This window comes from Eumetopias jubatus, unplaced genomic scaffold (assembly GCF_037043125.1).
Source record: "Eumetopias jubatus isolate StellerSeaLion01/CBP00866 unplaced genomic scaffold, mEumJub1_p1.0 scaffold_4, whole genome shotgun sequence".
Lineage (NCBI taxonomy): Eukaryota > Metazoa > Chordata > Mammalia > Carnivora > Otariidae > Eumetopias > Eumetopias jubatus.
In genome coordinates this window covers 91,164,699-91,183,540 of record NW_028274810.1, presented here as the reverse complement: position 1 = coordinate 91,183,540, position 18,842 = coordinate 91,164,699, and the positions used below count along the sequence as shown (strand labels likewise).

The 18,842-nt window shown below is 59.6% G+C and overlaps 2 protein-coding genes across 2 annotated transcripts in view; one reads left to right on the top strand and one right to left on the bottom strand.

Annotated features, from left to right (window-relative positions):
• The first annotated feature begins 728 nt into the window (after nt 1-728).
• Nucleotides 729-8,435, top strand: LDLRAD2 (low density lipoprotein receptor class A domain containing 2). The gene is given in 8 exon segments (XM_088022860.1): nt 729-792; nt 2,781-2,876; nt 2,879-3,149; nt 3,151-3,197; nt 6,784-6,839; nt 6,842-6,917; nt 7,920-8,087; nt 8,218-8,435. Coding segments are annotated over 8 exon segments (996 nt in total).
• A 352-nt stretch (nt 8,436-8,787) lies between these two features.
• Nucleotides 8,788-18,842, bottom strand: part of HSPG2 (heparan sulfate proteoglycan 2) — a 97,587-nt gene continuing 87,532 nt past the window's right edge. The window contains exons 89-109 of the mRNA XM_088022859.1: nt 18,469-18,578; nt 18,121-18,268; nt 17,915-18,031; nt 17,531-17,548; nt 17,148-17,259; nt 16,307-16,451; nt 16,118-16,217; nt 15,850-15,959; nt 15,617-15,725; nt 14,980-15,078; nt 14,410-14,631; nt 13,869-14,113; nt 13,401-13,572; nt 13,187-13,309; nt 13,026-13,070; nt 11,248-11,323; nt 11,079-11,157; nt 10,864-10,934; nt 10,604-10,687; nt 10,121-10,224; nt 8,788-9,952 (exon numbers count right to left, since the gene is read on the bottom strand). Of these exons, the coding sequence (XP_087878985.1) occupies nt 9,780-9,952; nt 10,121-10,224; nt 10,604-10,687; nt 10,864-10,934; nt 11,079-11,157; nt 11,248-11,323; nt 13,026-13,070; nt 13,187-13,309; nt 13,401-13,572; nt 13,869-14,113; nt 14,410-14,631; nt 14,980-15,078; nt 15,617-15,725; nt 15,850-15,959; nt 16,118-16,217; nt 16,307-16,451; nt 17,148-17,259; nt 17,531-17,548; nt 17,915-18,031; nt 18,121-18,268; nt 18,469-18,578 (2,462 nt within the window). The 3' untranslated portion in view covers nt 8,788-9,779. The remainder of the gene's footprint in view (nt 9,953-10,120; nt 10,225-10,603; nt 10,688-10,863; nt 10,935-11,078; nt 11,158-11,247; nt 11,324-13,025; nt 13,071-13,186; nt 13,310-13,400; nt 13,573-13,868; nt 14,114-14,409; nt 14,632-14,979; nt 15,079-15,616; nt 15,726-15,849; nt 15,960-16,117; nt 16,218-16,306; nt 16,452-17,147; nt 17,260-17,530; nt 17,549-17,914; nt 18,032-18,120; nt 18,269-18,468; nt 18,579-18,842) is intronic.

Here is an 18,842-nt window from a genome sequence, read left to right as displayed (position 1 = left end):
CAATAGATAATATACACAAGATATCAGTCAGCCCAGTAATTTGAGTGAGTGCTAAGATAATAAATTCTGGGAGATGTGACTGAGAGACAAGGAGGGAAAGTACTAATTCAGACGGAAAGGTGATCTGGGAAGTGTGGTCTGAGGAGGTGACATGTGAGTCAAAACCTGAAAGACCTGAAGAAGCCAGACATGGAACACTATGGGAGAAGAGCACTCCAGGTGGAGGGAACTGTGAGTGCAAAGGCCCTGGGGTAGGAACTCCTGGTCTAGTGCTTCTTCGCCACTCGCTGCCTCTATAGGGCCCTCAGAGCTGCCCTTTGATGTCCTGGGCCTCCCTCAAGCTCAGTCCTAAGGTGTCAACTTATCCAGAGAGTAGTAGCTCTCTGAGGCGCTGGGTCCCCCTCCCAGAAGCCTTGTGGGAGAACCGGATCTGAGTCTCCACGGTTCCTGTCTGGCAGGGGGTGAGCAGACATCTTCCCCGCCTTCTTTCCCCGGGCTCCAGCCTCAGCCCCAAATCTCCACGGCAACCCTAGACACAATCCTGATCTGAAGAAGGATCTGGAGCACAAAGATCACTATAAAGAGACCAGAGGGCTGGGGGACTTCCCTCCCGTTGCTCCTTGTGTCCTGCCAGCCTGTCTTCCAGGCCCTCGTACCCTAGTCTCCCCAAAGACCCCAAACTGAGGATTCTGCAGGTCTGCCCCCTTGCTGGGCACAGCAGGGCCTGGATGGAGCCCCAAAGGCTGCTTCTGCTGGGGGCGGCTGCCCTGGCTGCATCTACTCTGGAGACAGGTGAGTAGGAGGGGGCTTGGCTGGGGTGTGCAGGAGAGTCAGAGCCTACCACCTGTAGACGCCGTATCCCCATGATGGGCTGGGACCCCTTGACTTGGAAGAGGCTGGAAAGCCTTGTGCCTAGTCTTGTTTGGTACCCCAAATCGCCCTGGGAGGCTGGAGCTCCAAGTCACCCAGAAACAGGGGTCTGGAGTGTGCGTGTGTGTGTGGGGGGGGGGGAGGGAATGGACAAGACCATTGGCTTTGGGGTCAGACGGTCTGTGTTCACACTCTCAGTGACATCACTGCTCCACCTCTCAGGGTCTGTTTCTTCAGCAGCAAAGTTGGAATAAGGGCCCTTGCTCCTTAAGGGACTATTATTACTGTGCATATAAGATGAGATAAATGTGTAAGACATTTAGCGCCTGGCACATAGAAGGTGCTCAATTTATTCACTCTCCAAACCTCCCTCCTCCCCCGTGGGCCTGCAGGGCAGGGTCTGGCTTTACCAGGTCTGTGCAGATTTGAGAAAAGGCTACCACATCCTGAGACCTGATGGTGAATTTCTTCCCCAAAACCCACATTCTGATTGGTCCTCAAGATCTACTGGTGCCCCTACCATGCACCAGAAAAGCCACCTTCTGTTCTCCATCCTTTTTTTTTTTTAAGATTTTATTTATTTATTTGAGAGAGAGAGAGAATGAGAGATAGAGAGCACGAGAGGGAAGAGGGTCAGAGGGAGAAGCAGACTCCCCGCTGAGCAGGGAGCCCGATGCGGGACTCGATCCCGGGACTCCAGGATCATGACCTGAGCCGAAGGCAGTCGCTTAACCAACTGAGCCACTCAGGCGCCCTCCTCTTCTCCATCCTTAACAAAAATCAGAGCTAGTTTGATCATTTGCCCATTATCTCATTCAATCCTCACAACAACTCTGCAGCAGTGAGGATGTTTTGGGATGTAAGTAACAGATACCAAACTAACAGAGCTTAACCCAAAAGGATCTGTTGTTTCAATTAGGGAGAGTGGCCATAAGTGATTCCAGAAATGGTTAATTTAGCAGCTCAACCATGTCAATGTTTTCCCTGAGTCTCATGACCTCATCCTAGCAAGATGGCTACTACAGCGCTGGCCATCACATCCTCAGTCAACTGCTTTCAAAAGCAGGAAGAAAGAGGCTCCTCATCACATGGCTCTCCCTTTTCTTTCTTTCTTTCTTTTTTTTTTTAATCAGAAAGGAAAACCTTTCCCAGGAGCCCTCAGCAAACCTCTTCAATCTCATTGGCCAGAATCAGGTCCCATGCCAATCCCTAAAAAACCCTGCAAATTGAATTAGGATTGCAGTTTGGTTGAGCCAATGATCAGGAGAGAGCAACCTACAGCTGGGAGATAATGGGGTTCTTTTATCAAAAGGAGCAACAGGGAGAGGCTGTGGGTTGGGCAGGTGCCCAACCAGGTGCCCAGGGTTGAGTCTACCCCTCCTCGGATTAGATTCTAATAATAGCTAACATTTCTGTGACACTCATTAAATGCGCAGCACTGTCCTAAGCACTGAACCCTTACTTGCCCACAGTCCTCTAGTTTCAATTCCAAAATATGAAAAGCTCTGAAAGCCCAAATTCCTTCTTAACTGATTTACTGGCAACACTTGACTTGAACTGATAGGAGTCTGGTTCTTGTATTTATTTGTCCTGCTTAGGGTTACGTCTGTAGACTTGCTCTAGAAAATGTGCTTGATCATGGAGGGCTGCAACATAATCTCCGGTATTACCCACCTTATCTTTCTAAAATCTGGAAAATTCTGAAACACATCCTAGAGTTTTTGAATACGAGACTGAGGCCCGAATTAAATTATTCAACCCTCACAAAAATTCTGAGGTCGGGCAATCATTCCATTTTACCGATGAGGAAATTGAGGCTCAGAGAGGGGGAGTGACTTACTTGGGGTCACACAGCGGGCAGGGCTCAGAACCTGGCCGCGCGGTTCCAGGGTCCGTGCTTTTCCCTGCAGCCGACCTGGTGGACCTCTGCGGGCAGACGTGGCAGAGGGCCGGCCTGCGGCTGCGCTCGCACTCCGCCTCGCGCAGGTTCTACTTCGTGGCCCCAGACACGACTGCGGGCTCTGCATGCGGGCGGCGGCCGCCGGCGACAGGATCCCCTTCCAGTTCCGCTTCTTCCTGGTGTACAGTTTGGCCGCGGCGGCCCGGGCGCCCCCAGTGTCCCCGGCGCCCAACGCCTTCTCCCCCGCGCCGGCCGACGGGTGCGCCCCCGGGTCCTACCTGCAGTTCTACGAGGGCCCGCCGGGGGCGCCGAGGCCCCTCCGCGCCCCTCTCTGCGGCCTGACCATCCCCGCCCCGGTGGCGTCCTCCCGACCCTTCCTGGCCCCGCGTGGACTTCGTGGGCGAAGAAGCCACCTCTTTCCGGCTGGGTGGGTGGGGGCTGTTGGCCGGGGCCGGGGCCCCCAAGCCGGGGGCACCTGCGGGCTGGGGTCACTGGGGTGGCACCTGAAGCACCAGAGGATGGGGGTTTAGGGGGCTGGGGCCTGGGTGTGGGCGGGGAGGGGGACTGGCAGCGGGCTGAGCGCAGTCCCGGGAGGGGCCAATCCAGACCCCCGGAGCCAACCCCGTAAATCTGACTCCCTGGGCCGCGTATGGCTGCCCCCCTACCAGCCCCTGACGCCCACCCGCACGCACTCCCACCCACTCCCACACCTGACACCCCACACCCACACTCACCCTGCACACTCATTCACACCCCCCACTCACACTACACATCCCCCACATGCCCTGCACACTCATTCACACCACCCCACACCCACAAACCTCACACCCCAACACCCACACTCACACACACATGTATATGTGCATACAGCCCACAACTTTGCACTCATTTACACAACTCCACGCCCATGTGCCTCACACACTGCAACACACACCCCACGTACCTGACATACTGCACACTCACACACCTCATACACATACAGTGCCAATTTGCACGCTTAGATACAACTTACACACTCTCAAGTTCACACACGGCTCTTCTGTCCTGGGTCAGCCCTTCAGATGAAAGCAGAGGGGATGAGTGGGGTCTCTGGTGACTGTAAGTGACAGATACCCACTTCAGCAAGGAAAGGGAACTGATAGTAGTTAATGATCATTTATTACGCATTGCCTTTGCCCTTGGCATGCCAGATCTGTCAGTTCCTCACAGCCTCACGTGCCCGTCTTCTTGTGCTCATGTTTCCGGGTGGGAAACAGGCTCGGGGGGTTAGGTAAAGTGCCCAGGCCTCTCTGCTCACAAGCGGAGTGGCTGGGCTTCAGCAGCTAGAGCACGTCCTCTTGTTCAAATTGAGTTCAAGGCTTTAGCCCGTGCAGGCTCCTCCAGGATCGGAGACGCTCCCCTGTGTTGCAGCAGAGGCTGTGTCCGGTGATGGCGAGCAGGCGAGCTGTCAAAACCCAGAAGACGCCAAAAGCACAGAGAAGCTTTATTGCCACCGTTGGCAAGATATCCAGGCTGGGATTTAAATGTGGGATTGCGAGCACTTTGAGACTAGAGCGCGGGGCCCTGTGAGGGCTCGAGCAGACTCACCAGGAACTAGACTTCAACGAGCCAGGCCCTGGACAGCCCTTTAACATGGAGCTGGTCGGGCAGAGCCCTCGGGCTGTCCCATGGTCTCTTTAGACAAGGCCCCCAGCTTTTTCTCCCCTGGCCTGTTGCCTGGTCTGAATTTTGGATTTTATTTTATTTTTTAATTAAAAACACATTTTTTTGGGGGGGGAGAGAGAGGGAGAGCGCGTGTGCACGAGCAAGAACAGGGGTGGGAGGCAGGGGCAGGGAAAGAAATTTAAGCAGGCTCCAGGCCCAGCACGGAGCCCATTGTGTGGCTCCATCTCAGGACCCTGAGATCCTGACCCAAACCAAAATCAACAGTTGGACACTTAACCGACTGAGCCGCTCAGGTGCCCCTGAATTTTGGATTTTAGATTCTTTCTCTCTTCCCCCTTAGTCTCTGGCTCTGGGAGGAACTATATGAAATTTGGAGTCTAAATCCTTAGTGCCAAGACCAGTGGTGCCTGGGGTCTCCTTTCTGGCTCCTGTAGGCTGTAGTATGCCCAGGGGCCTACGATGTTTTGCGATGTTTTGCGAACAGCTCTCACTGGCTGATTGGGAATTAACTCCTCCCTCCCTCCCTCCCTCTCTTTCCTTTTCCCTCGCTCTCTTTCTCCCTGTGGCCTTGCCTGCTTGCAAGGTGCAGCTGTCAGCCAGGGAGCCCGGGATGTTGCCGCTGCTCTGTGTTCAGCAGGATTGAACTCCTTTTTTTTTTTTTTTAGATTTTTTTCTTTTTTTTTTTTAAAGATTTTATTTATTTATTTGAGACAGAGAGAATGAGACAGAGAGCACATGAGAGGGGGGAGGGTCAGAGGGAGAAGCAGACTCTCCGCCGAGCAGGGAGCCCGATGCGGAACTCGATCCAGGGACTCCAGGATCATGACCTGAGCCGAAGGCAGTTGCTTAACCAACTGAGCCACCCAGGCGCCCAGGATTGAACTCCTTGAAAAGAGGCAGGGACGAGGCTCTGTCCCAGGTCTGGCTTCCTTAGATCAGTTTGTCATTTGAATGAAGAAAGGTTCATTTCACATCCTTAGGCCACACGCACAGTCCCCGTCACTCACACCTGCAGTCACAGCCTGCCTGGTTCATGCACACACTCCTACGTTGACAGCCACCTATGACGGCCCATACATAACCACACTACTGTTTGTGTTTTCTCTCACATTCATTCTTACATCTACATACCTGCTATATGGTCTTCGTTTTCATTTGTAGACAAAAGCAACCCAACTCAAGTTGGTTTAGCCAAAAGAGAATGGGGAGGGACTCCTACAACTGGGATATTAAGGTGTTGGTTCAGGTATGGCTGCATCCAGCAGTTCAAGTAATGACACCTGGGTGCTGTCTCCTTGTTCTCTGTCTTTGCATTGTGGGCGTCTGTTTGGCCTCCATCTCAGGCAGCTTCTCTTTCTATCTGGCAGCAGGATGACCCTGCAGCTCCAAGTCCATGGTCACCATTATAGCTCTAACCTCAACGAAATGGAGAGTGAGCATCTTTTCTTATGGTTCTAGCAAAAGTGCCAGGGCCAAATCTGATTAGTCATGTGGGTCGTGTGTCCACTTCCGTGGCCAGGAAGTGGAACGCTCTGATTCCCACGCCCACCCCTGAGCCAGGGTGTTGGGCAACCCCACCTGCAACACCTTTTCTCCACAGAATGAGATGCTGGGTAAGTCAAACTCTCTGCACACCTTGCGCATCAAGTCATACAATTCGTTCACCTGCGTGCATATTCATTCATTTAACAAATGTTATGGGAGCACCTGCAATATGCCAGGTGCTGTTCTAGGCTCCAGGGCTACAGCAATGAACAGAAGAGAAGTCCGTGTCCTCTCTGAGCTGACGTTATGAGGGAGACTCAGACCATAAACAAATAATCGAGTGAATCCATGTTCTGTTGAGGTGAGGAGTGCTGCAGAGGGATGGAAGTCAGGACAAGGAGGATCAGAGCGCTGGGGAGGGGGGGCGGCGTGCTGTTCTCACGTGGAGCTCAGGGGCCCCTGGCAGGTAGCATTCGAGTGTGGACCTGAAGGGAGTGAACCATGCAGTTACTTCGGGGAGAGAAGGCCAGGCAGAGCCGATGGCAAGTGAACTAAGCTCTCCGGGCCTGTCTTCTGATCTCTGAGATGGAGGTAGTAAAAGTGTTTATTGTGTAGGGTTATTGTGAGAACTTCAGGAGCTGGGGTGTGAGTGGAGTGCTTAGAGCCGTGCCCAGCGCGGGGATAGGAACTCAGTAAATGTCAGCCATCAGCATCATCCTGGTGACCACACACCTGTCTCCCATGACACACCCACCCATGCTTTCATCTGCAGCTCCCACATTCCCTCACTATAGGGCTACGCGTCCCTGTGTGTCACGGGCTGGCTCAGGGTTCTCATCGCATGCCTCCCCTGCTGGCCCCAGGAGCCTGCGGTGCCTACTTCCGCTGTCAGAACGGCAGGTGCATACCCCCGAGCCTGGTGTGTGCGATCGCTGGGGCGTGGACAACTGTGGTGATGGTAGTGACCAGGCTTCCTGGCCACCAGCCGACTGCAGAGGTCAGTGATGGGTGCGGCCCGGGCCCCGCTGAGCAGCTAGGAGGGAAACCGGGGCTAGCTCCCCTTCCCTGGGGGCAGGGCCTCAGTGGGGAGGCTGGGGGCAGGGGCATGGCAGGAGAGAATAAGGTGAAGCACAGCAGTGGGGAATCTGTGTAGGCCGGACTATCTGAGGATCAGAGCAAGTTAGAGCCGGAATGATGCTGGAGATGATCTAATCCAGCTGCTTCCAAATGATATTTCAGTGGTGGAAGCTTTTCCTAAGTGAAATTTTGCAGAGGATCAAAGACAGCAAAAGGGAAGATGCCCTATTTAACTGGACCTGGGGGCTCAGGCCCTGGCTGACTGATGTCCCACCGAGGGACCTGAGTTGGACCTTCAAGACTTACTTTGGAAACCATTGTCCAGTCTTGTCTCCACATTTTATGTATGGGGAAACTGAGGCCTAGGGGAGGAGAAATGTCTTGCCCAAGGTCATAGAGTCAGGGAGTAGCATGACCAGGAATGACCTCTGTGGACAGAGGGGGACCAGAATAGGCCACCCAGGAGCTTCCTGGGAATCTAAGATGCCACATCCTGCGAACAGGGCTGCTATGTACTGTTGAACAGGTTGTTTACTGCAAAAAAACACCTGGCTGAAGGGGCTGATAAACCTAACCTTTCGGAGTGTCCTAAACTAAGTGAAATACCACAGGTAAGGAGCCCAGCACCCAGCACAGTGCTCGGTGCCCAGAGAATGCTCAGTACAGACACATCCTCCTTCTTGAGAAATAGCTCCATTTATAAACCCTGGGCACTGGAGCTGGGCTGCATGAGCTCAAGTCCTCCCCTAGCACTTCCTGCTTTGTGACCTAGGCAAGTGACTTAACCTCTGTGCCTCACTTCCCTCATGTGTGAAATGGAAATACTAATAGTAACAAACTCAGACAGGTTTGGGGAAGCTTCAAGGAGCCCAAGTCAAGCCCTGGAAAGTTCTGTGTGTTCCTCTATTATTTCCCACTGCAGGTCCCTCTCTGGTGCCCAGCCAGGCAGGGAGTATGGATGGCCCCACGTCCAAGCCCCCGATGCTCTCCCCGGCTCTCAGGTCTGCAGGAACTCTCCAGATGGCCGCCCAGAGGACCCCCCTCGCAGGCCGGGCCCCTGAACAGCAGGGTACAGCAGCTCCTCCGGGAGGTAGATGGCTCTTGCTTTCTGTCTGCTCCCACTCCTCTCGCCAAGGTCACACTTGTCCCTCCCCACATGACAGGCACGGGGCAGCAGGCCCAGGCTGGGGCCTAAGTGGGCTTTCCCTTTCTTTTGGCAGGCCCCCAGCTCCGAGGCGTGGCGCTGGTCTCCTCGCTGGTCCTAGCCTCTGCTGGCCTCCTCTGGTGCTACTGCTCGTCCCGCTGGCTGGCCTGGCGGGCTGGTGCCCACGGCCTCTGCCCTGGCTGCACTGCCTGTTACCTGTGTCCGGGCCGGGTGGCTCCTGGGGGGCTGCAGCCCAGTGGGCCAACCTTCCAGGGTCAGGGAGGACATCCCTAGAGGCTGTGGCTTCAGAAACAGGAGAGTGGGCTCTAGGGTCAGACAGACTTCGGGTTCCACCCCACCCCCAGGAGGGCCACCTGACCTTGGGCACATCACCAAACCTGCAGGCTCAGTCTGCTCCTCTCCTGCCTCGTGGCTGTCGTGAGGTACATGGGGGCTAAGTGGCCCCGAAGCTTGGGAGGTCGCTGGCACTCTGCTGGATCCGGGGAGGGTGGGGAGCAGGGGCCTCACTCCCTGGCAGCTGCATTGCTTCACCCCCGCAGCTCACCTGCCTGGCTTTGCCACCCCGTCCAGCCCCCTCTCGGGTTCCACCGAGTCAAGCCCCAGTTAGAGGTGCAGGAAACAGCTGTGGCAGGGATAGCACCGTTTATTAAGAAAGATCAAGACAAAGACCACAGGAGGGTCCCTTCTAGGACACGGAGTCCAGGCGTCCTGACCCCACATCTGCGGGCTGCTGGTGGGGAGGGCACGTGCCCCCAGATGGGCCCTTGGGCTCCCCACAGACGGGGCAGGGCTGTCATGTGCCCTTCCTGTCCCTCCCAGGCATCCCCACCCAAGGCACTAACTCTTTTCAACCACCAGTGCCCTCCTCCCCCCATGTCCCCTGGGCCTTCACTTCCAGATCAGTGGGGGGGGTGGGGTATGGCCTGGTGTGGGTGGGGAGACCCTCTCAGTGCTGGGCTCTGCCTGTAGCAGCTCCTGGGAAGAGTTGGGGTGGAGTTTCCCTTGCCGCCCCTGAGGGCAGGGGCCCTGGGCCAGGTGTTGGGGGGGTGGGGGTGGGGGTGGCGGGATGCGGGCCAGGAGGGCTCGGTGGGAGGGGGAGGCTGCCAGGGGCAGGGGGCCCGGCTGGCTTGGCAGAGGTGGAAGGGGCTGGGACACGGGCTGGCGGTGGCGGGCTGGCCTGCCCAGGGGTGAGCTGCCTGGCAAAGGGAGCTGGGGAGGCACCAGGCTGCGGGCTGCGGTTGGCTCCTATGGGACTGAGGGCTGCCCGAGGGCTGCCAGACTGCACAGCCCAGCTCCGTGGCGGGGAGGGGCTCTCGAGTGGTAGTGACAGGTGGGAGCCCACTCGGCCACCGTGTCTGACCGCAAGTCCTGGCGGCCCTCTGAGGCACCGGCTCTCATCCAACCTGCCCTACCTACCAGCCTGCGGCTTTGCCCAGGTGTGTTTGTGTACGGGGGGGTGGCGTGCCCACCCTCCAGTCCAGCCCAGGGCAGTAGCAGCAAAGCGTGGCATTGCCTCAGTTTCTTACAAAATATTCATCATAATAATATTAATAATAATATAGTCGATGTCGTGGGGCTGGGATGCTGCCCGGGAGTCCATCTGGGGCAGGCAGCTGCCTACGAGGAGCAGGGGCGGGTGTTGGCCCCGGCCTGGGCGCGGTGCTGCAGGTCCAGCGGCTGCGGGGGCGGGGCGCCAGGCCGGGCCGAGTGCAGCACCAGGTTCTTGATACAGCCTGTGATGCCCGAGGAGAACCGGCCCCCGGTCAGTGTGGTCACATCGGGAGCTCCGCCTGCGGGGATGTGGAGGGGGGGCGGGGGGAGAGGACAGGGCCCGTCAGCTCCCGGAGCCCAGGGGCTGAGGAAGGCGGCATGCCCTAGCTCTGCAGGGGTCCCATGCCCTCCCTTTGCCCCGAGGAGGATGCCCGAGGCCTGCACTGAGGCCCGAGCTCGGAACTTACCAATGTAGATGCTGCCCTTGGTGTTGACTGCCACGTTAGGGCCTGGGGACTGGCCGCTGACCAGCTCCTCACCGTCCACCTGGATGGAGCCTCTCCGGCCCTCTCTGTTGGTGGAACGGGGGTGGGCCCCTCACCACCAGTTCCAAGAGTCCCCCCTCCCTTTGCCACAGAGATGCCAGACAGGAAGTCCTGCCCCTGCTTGGCGCTCTTTCCTTCCCCCCACTGGATGAGATCTGGCCCCACAAACACAGCTTCCTAGCCCCTCCCCCAGCGGTCACCCGTCCCCTCGGGTGTTTGTCTCCCCCCGCCCCCCGCCCCCCCATGGTGTTCTGTCCTGCCCTGGAAGTCTGTGTTCGGGCTGGTGGGCTCTTCATCCACCCTGGCTTCAAGTTCTGTCTCCCAGACACGCACGTGGTGGGCGGCGTCCTCTCCCACCGCAGAACTCTGAGCCCCTCGCCCCAGGGCCTGGGCGGGCTCTCTTACCGCAGCGTGGTCACCCGATGCCACTCGCCATCATCAATGGGGTCCTCAGAGACAAGGTGGGCCTCCCCACTGCCCAGCTGGTAGCTGCAGTCACACAGGCCCAAGACAGCGTGAGCTGGGGCAGACGGTGGTGGCATGTGCGGCTGGGGGCCTGCAGCTTCTCGTGGGAGGAGCCGTGGCACCGAGCAGAGGGGGAGCCCCTGAAGCAGTGTGGGGGGCCAGGGAGGGGGAGGGAAGAAGGGCCAGGTGCCTGGACCCACCTGAAGACAAGGTGCCCGTCCTGAAGCCCGAGACTGATGAAGTCCTTGCCACGGCCGGCCTCTCCCACGTCCTGCCAGGGAAGCGTGGGGTCACTGGGCTTCCTGGTCTGCAGAGCCGAGGCCCCTGCCGCTGTGGCCTCGGCCCTCCTCCCTCTCACGGCCCTGGCCACCAGGGGGCTGGGGACCCTGAGACCCAGCCGGGCGCCCACACTCACCACGCCCTGCCAGAGCAGGAGGCCGTTGGCTGTGCGGGTCCGAACTTCCAGCTCAATGGTCTCCGGCACCTCGGGCAGGCTGGGAGTGGAGGAGGCGGGTGAGGGGGAAGAAGGTGCAGATTCCTGTTCCCCTCCCTGGCCCCACCAGCTCCCCCAACACCTGCCTCACCTCCTGGAGAAGATGCGGCCAGGGAGGGCGAGGAAGCCGTCATCGTGGAAATAGGCTCCATACTGCCCAGGGGCATCTGCGGGATGACGTGGGGGATGGTGAGGGCCCTGCTCGTCTGCACGGAGCAGCCACCGCACGGGCTCCCGGACCCCCACCTCCACCCCAGCGTGTGCTCCTCTGCAGTCTCCAGAGACCCTGGGGGGCTATGGACACAAGTCAGGGGCCTGTGAACTTGGACGGGCAGACACTGTAGCTCGACCTTCACTCACTTCTCACTGAAATGTAGCAGTCCCTTCCACTATGCATGTGGGCAGCAAAGCCCAGGAGCCATAGTGGGACACTAACACATTTCCTTATCACGTGGCAGTAGTTACAGATACTTCAGAGCTTCCTGAAATTGTGGTAGCTATTAGGGCCACCACTCGATCTCGTTATGTACTGTGTTCATACAGAAGCTTGTATGTTACAAATCAGAAAATTCTAAATATTTGAGAACCTTATTTCAGTACAATTGGTTTCCTCTGAAATCCTATGTATTTTATTTTATGTAGTCAGTAGGGTCCAGATAAGGGGACTAATCGTCCCTGTTTGCTGAGTCCTGTCCTGGTTTTAGTTCCTAAAGTTCACATCCTGAGAAACCCCTCAGTCTTGAGCAAACCGGGAGAGCTGGTCACGTAGGTCCATGACACAAAGAGGTTCAGAACCTCTGTGTTCCCTCTATCCTACAGAGGTGAAGACAGGCTGGGGGCGGAGTGTGAGTGACCTGCCCAGAAAGTGGGAAGCCAGCACGGCAACCCGGACCTTTGGGCCCCAACGTCTGTACTGTGTGTGGTTCTAGCCTCCCCAGCCCTACCTGCTTGGACCCAGCCAACAGGCCAGTGCTGGTCCCTGTGGGCCTACAAGGGTAGGGGACACTTGGCCACCCTCCGCCCAATGATGCAAACAGCGAACATTTCCCAAGCACCTGCTATGTGCCAAACAACGTGCAGGGAGCATCACAGGGAAGCATCCTTTCATTTAAAGGGATCCTTACAATAATCTTATGGTTTAGATATGATGTTAACAAAAGCTAACACTCCGTACCCACTGTCGACTAGACATTGTTCTAGGCATTTTGAGTACATTGAATAATTGTACCCTGACACAAACTTTTATCCCACCCTCGTGGAAGGATGTCATTTCTCTTTATTTTACACATGAGGAAACTGAGGCACAGAAGGGTATGTGACTCACCCAAGGGAACACAGCTAGTAGATGGCAGGGCTAGGATTTGAATCCAGAGCCCACGTTCTTAGCCACTCTACCACTACCTCTCCTATCACATTAATGAGAAATAAGAAGATGGGTATCTACAAAGCAGTTGGCCCAGCATTTGCGAATGTTCAATAAACACTGATTTTTAAGAAACGATCATTGCTTTTAAATAGACTGTGGAATCCTCGAGAAGGAAGGTCTTGCCTTGTTCATCTCACATTTCCTGCCTCCAGGGCAAGGATGGGCACGCAAGGGTTTGTTGACAGGATGTGTGAATGTAGAGGAGGAACCTGAGGTCAGAGTGGCTCAAGGACGCACGCCGGGCCGCCTAGCCAGCTCAGCTAGCCCGAAACAGCTCCGTGTTGCAGGGCTCTTCTTTATTCTGTCTCTCTGAGCCCAGTGAGCCTCTCACGTGGCCTTGTCTTGCTCACAGGCCGGAACTGAGAGTGTGGGCTCCCCGGGAGAGGGGCTGGGACGGGAAGACGTGGAGGAGACAAGCCTCTCGGGCCACAGGAAGTACGTACCGCTGCCCCCGCTGCCTTCCAGATGCCACTCAGATTCCGCTGTGCCTTGTCCAGAGCCTATGAGGAGAGGCAGGTGCGGTCGGTGGGCAGAGACACCACGGGTCCCATGTGCCGCCCCCCAGGGCCCCGAGCAGGAGGTGGGGAGAAGCCAGGACAGTTACCTTGTTGGCAGCGGGGGCCAGAGAAGCCGGGGGGACAGAGGCAGCGGGTGCCCTGGCAGGTGCCCCCGTGCAGACAGGGCTCACGGAGCTGGCAGGGGCTCTCCTCGTGCTCACAGAGGTCTCCTGCGGGCCGGGGAGCCGTGAGTGGGTGTGGGCCGCAGCGGCCACCCACCACCCTGTGCCCTCCCCGCCGGGGCCGGGCAGGCTGGCTCACCCTTGAAGCCACCTGCGCACAGGCACTGGAACTCGTACTCGCCGGCTGGCATGCAGGTGCCGCCGTGCCGGCAAGGCTGGCGCTCACATGGGGAGCTGGTGTAGCACTGCCCAACGCCCCGGCTGCTCAGGAAGCTGTAAGTGAGGTCCAGCCGCTTCCCGTTCACCGACACCTGTGGGCACAGGGACGCTGAGGGGGCTCTGGGCAGGCCGGGGGCAGAGGCCAAGTGGCCCAGCAGAGGGGAGCTGGGAACCTAAGCGGAAGGGACTCTCGCGCCAGCGAGGGAGGAACCTAAGCTGAATGCCTCCTGCGTGCCAGGGACGTCCAGTAGCACGGTCACTCCTCGAAGGAGGTGTCACTACCCCCATTTCGCAGAGGAGGGAACTGAGGCTCGACGGGAAACCGTCTGGGCTTATTGCGGGTGGAGGGGCCGGCTTGCACCCCCCCCTCCTCTCCCCTGCTCCTCACCTCGCCCATGCAGCCGCGGAAGTGGGCGCTAACGTTGGCGGCGGGGGGCAGCCGCACAGAGGGCTCCACGCCCCCGAGGTAGAGGACGGTGTGCAGGTTGAGGCCCTGGCTCTTGCCTGGTGACGAGCGCAGCACGGGGGCTCTGCTGTTCACGCGCAAGCTGCCATCCTTGTTCAGACGCTCGGCAGACACTCGGTGCCAGTGGCCCAGGGCCAGGGGCTCGGGGCTCCGCAGCACGGCCAGCCCTGGGGCGGGCGGGGGGAATGCCAGATGGGGATGGCACGCACGGAGGGCCCCTCCCGCCCTCCCCCCTGCCCCATACGGGCACTTGAGCGGATAGGGTGGTCCAGGAGGAACCCGACAGAGGGCTAGGGGACTTGCTTAAAGTCACACGTAGAGTGAAAGAACGTGAGCGAACAAGGGACTTCGGTCGGTCTGACTCCGGAAGTTACTCCTCCAACCCTCCTTGGGCCTTGGGGAGCCGAGGGGGGCGCAGAGCTTGGCACCTAGAGCCCATCTGCCTTCAGCGACCGGTGCTCACCTGACCCTAACTCGTAGCGGAACTCCAGGTGGCCGCCGACCATTGCCAGGGACACGAAGTCCTCCACAGGCCCGCTCTTCCCCCCGCTGAACACCAGGATGCCGTCGGGCGCCAGAGGCTTGAACTCAACGTCCAGGCGCAGCTCGTGGTGTGTGTTGGTGAGGGCGGGCAGTGCCAGGTAGGAGCCGGTGCCCGACATGGAGGGGGTGGTCACCGTTACACCTGCGGCACCACAGCTCAGCCAGGGGCAGTGGGGGCACCGGCGTCCTTGCCCGGCCCGCCCCAGACCCCGGGGCTCCGGACCAGCTGGCTAGGAGCTGCCAACCACAGGAGCGCCTGCCCTTGGGCACAGCAGACCAGGCTGGAAGCGCCTCGGGGCAGGGGGGTTGCTTCACAGACCCTCATGGGAGAGATTCAGGCTGGGCAGAGGCTTGGCCAGGTGACTCTGAGGCCCTCTGGCTCTGGACTCATGTTACCATCCACGGGGCCCTTTGTGGCCTCAGAGTGTCCCTACCCAGCTTCCCCCATGCCTCCCGGGCTCCCCAGGGACTCACGTCCGGCTCCACTCACCTTCCTCACACCTCACCCCTGAGCGGCCCAGGTGGCAGCGACAGGTGTAGCCTCGGCCATCAGGACGGTTCACACAGGTGGCGTCCGGCCCACAGGCCTCTGGGGGACAGAGGGGCCAGCAAGAAGGACAATAAGGTGGCCCGGGAGAGGGTGGGGTCCTGATGCTACAGCCTTACCTACTGCACCCCGGGGGCCTTGGCCAGCCTGGGAGGACTGCATCAGGAGACTGGGCAGGAGGAATGGATGACGGTGGGGTAGGGGGGGCACCAAGGAGGCCGGGCAGGGGACAGCATGGGAGGGAAGTGCAGGAGTGATGGGGTACCAGTGTGGGGTGCTGGGTACCTGGGAGGCAGGTCATGGGCTGAGTGCCTTGGTGAGAGATGGGAAGGTGGTAGGTACCTGGGGTGTGAGAGGCTGGGGGAGGGTTGCCTGGCAGCAGTGATGGGGGTGAGAACTTGGGGAGCAGAGTGGGTGTTAGGGTGGCAGGGATGGAAGTCAGTCTCTGGGAGGAGGGACGAGTACTTGGGTGAGAGTGTGGTAAGTACAGTCAGCAGGGGGATGGGCGGATATGGAGGGGCAGCTACGGACAGAGGCAAGCACCCAGGGGTGGCAGCGATCGGAAGGGTGGGTCACACACCTGGGTGGCAGTGCAGGGCCTGGGAGTGCTCACAGCGGCTCCCGGTGAAGCCAGCCGGGCAGATGCACACGTAGCTGCTGCTCTCTGAATCCTGACATTGGCCCCCGTTCTGTGAAGCCGCCCCCAGAAGTCAGGCGGAGAACCCCCTGGCTCTCCCCCACTTCCCACAGGGGCTGCCCCAGCGGAGGGCAGTGGCCAGGGGCAGTGAGGTGGCGCGTGCGGTATGGGGTTACCTGGCACGGCCGGTCCCGACAGGTGGGGCAGTGGGAGATGCCGTGCGCGGTAAGGTTGAGGTCGTGGAAGACGATCTCCTCGCCCTGGATGCACAGCTCCCGGACACAGCCTGGGCGGAGGGCAGCCACAATGAGAAGGGGGGCAGTGCCGGGAGGCCTGCCCAGCCCCAGCCCGCACCCTGCAGCGCTCCCCCAGGCTCCCCTGGGCTCCGCCAGCCAGTCAGCCAGCTGAGGCTCGGCCAGGCACGGCGGCAGGGCCGGGGCTCACCTACGAAGCCGCTGCTCAGCCCCGCCTTGGGGATGGCACCGTAGTCGGGGTAGCCGCCCAAGTAGAGCTCCTCATTTAGGTCCAGGCCCTGGAACTTGCCCTGGGGAGTGGAGAAGCCACGGACGGTGGAGAGGGGCTGGGCAGAGGTGGGGGAGGGGGCTGGAAATGGGGGCACCAGTGGGGCCTCACCTGAGAAGTCCCGTTGACCGGGGCCAGGCTGCCCACGATCAGGGAGCCCTGGGTAAGGCTGCGCAGCAGGGTCACGGTGTGGAACTGGCCCAGCGCCAGCGGTGTGGGGTGGCGGATGGTGGCCATGCCCGAGCCTGCGTCAAACCTGCTCCCCAGGATGGGGCCAGGGCAGGGGAGAGCATACAGGGCTGGTCAGAAGGGCCCGGCAGGGGGCCCAGCCTGGGAAGGGGTGATGTCACCATTTCCTGCAGTTCTGATCTAGTTCCTGTCCCTGCCTTGTCCCCCCAACCCTATCACCCACCCCCAGCTCGCCCCAACCCTGCCCCTTCCTCAGATCCTCTCTTCCCCCGCCCCAACCCCCCTACCCCATCTCCAGAGCTTATCCAGAGCAGGCCCCAGGGTGCTAACAGCCCTTGGCTCCGTGGCCCTGGAGATCACCTTGTTGTTTTCCCCCTTTATGGCTGCTCTTCCGCAACCAGAATATCTATTCCCCCAAGGCCAGAACTTGATCTGTCTGTATCAGTGCCTGGCACAGAGTAGGGGTCCAGCAAATAGTTTCTGAGCGAATGAATGAACGAAGCCCGGTCTGCAGGAGTCCCACCCAGCAAAGACGCGCTCAGCATCACCGAGCATCTCGGCCACAGTTTCGTGCAAGTCTAGGCGGCTTCCTCCTGCACCTGGCCGACACACCGCGCCCACTCCAGGCGGTCACCGAGGGTAACGGCCGCACCTCCTCCCTCCTCCATTCATCTCAGTCCAGGGCAGTGTGTGCCTGACCGAAGCCCCGCAGTCCGGTCCCCCAGCCCCCTTCCCTTGTAAACGGGGAGGGCGAGGGTCTCACCGGAACTCGGGCCTTCCCCCCACAAGGCCGAAGGAGATGAAGTCGGGCTGCCTGTTGGCCAGGTTGGTGGGGCTCCCTGGGATCCGCTTCTGGCCGTTGTACAGCAGCATCCCTGGGGTGGGGGGGAAGCACAGCCATGTCAGGGCCTCCCCCACCAGCCATGGGCTCCCTGTCAGCCCAGCCCCGGGAATGAGTGACCGCAGCCGGGGAGCCTTCACTCTCCAGCTCCCACCCCTCCCTCTGCGTGCCCAGCACAGCCAGGGCCTTCTCGCTTTCTCCGGATGCCCTTACACAGGGCTGGCTCAGAGCCCCTCAAGACGCGGAGTTTGCTTCACTCACGCTGGAGGGCCTACCTGAAGGAGGACAGGGAGGCAGAGACTCACCGGAGTAGAGAAGGAGGCCTGGACAGGGAAAGTCGGAGAGCCGTAGGAGATGGAGGGGGGAGGGGGAGAGGGGGAGGGAGGGAGAGAGAGAGAGAGAGAAGAGGGAAGGCTGAGAGATGGAGACAAAGGAGGGAAGGAGGAGTACAGAATGAACAGGAAGCTGGGGCAGGAGGCTGGGTGCAGGTGCACCCATCAGAGGTGGGAGGTACTGCCGAGTGGGGCATAGAGACAGGAGGAGGCACGAAAGAGGGCCCAGGCGGCAGGCCTGCGGTCCCGGGACAGGGAGCTGAGGGAGGTGGGTAGGACCGGGGACCACTAGGGCTCTGAGAGTGGTGGTGCTTACTCCAGGAGATCCCCACCCCAAGGCAGCCCCCTCCTGCTCACCGTCGGCTGAGTCGGGTCGGAAGGTGATCTTGATCTCGAACTTCCTGTAGGCGTCTTTGATGGTGGGCAGCGGCAGGAAGGAGTGGGGGGTCTGCGTGAAGTAGGGCACCACCCGCTCTGCGGGCAGAGAACACAGCTAGAAACCATGCCCCACCCCCGGCAGTGGGCAGGGCGCTGCCGAGTCCGGAGTCTGGAAGGTGTCTTACCCGGCACCTGCAGATGGGCAAAGGCTTTGACCTTGCCCTGGCGGTTAGTGGCCGTGCAGACATAGGTGCCTGCGTCCTGAGGTCGGACGGAAGGCAGCAGCAGCATGTTGTTTTCTAGGCGGCTGTCGGGTGGCAGGTTACCATCCAGCTGCAAACACACCCGCAGTCTGGAGCCGGGCGTTGCCCGCACCTCCGCAGGGCCTGCCTCCCATCTGGCCGCAGGCCCACCCTTAAACACTGGGCACGTACCCTGTGCCGAGCCCGGGCCAGGTCCTGGGGGCACCGAGACCGTGAAGACCCGGTCCCTGCCCCTCAGGCATGCCCGCCACGCCCCTGCCCGGCACTTACCTTGCTCCAGGTGATGTCAGGAGTGGGGTAGCCAGAGGCCATGCAGGGGAAGGCGGCTGCAGAACCAGCAGGTACACGGACCTCTGGGGGCGTTGAGATCTGGGGCAAGGCTAGGAGTGGGGAAGGAGACATGGGCCATCAACCCAATGACGGCCACCATTTGAGAGCCCAGCCTGTGTCCTGACTCGTTCCATCCTCACACTAGCCCCCGAAGGGAGGCACTGTGTTCCCACGTCACAGATGAGGCTCCCTGCTGGCTGCACACGTGGAACTGGGCAGTAGGGGCTCAGGGACGGGTCCGTTGGACTCCGCAGCCTGAGACTCTTCAACACAGCCCGGCGGAACATTGTGCTGCCCCCTGGGGACCCGAGGAG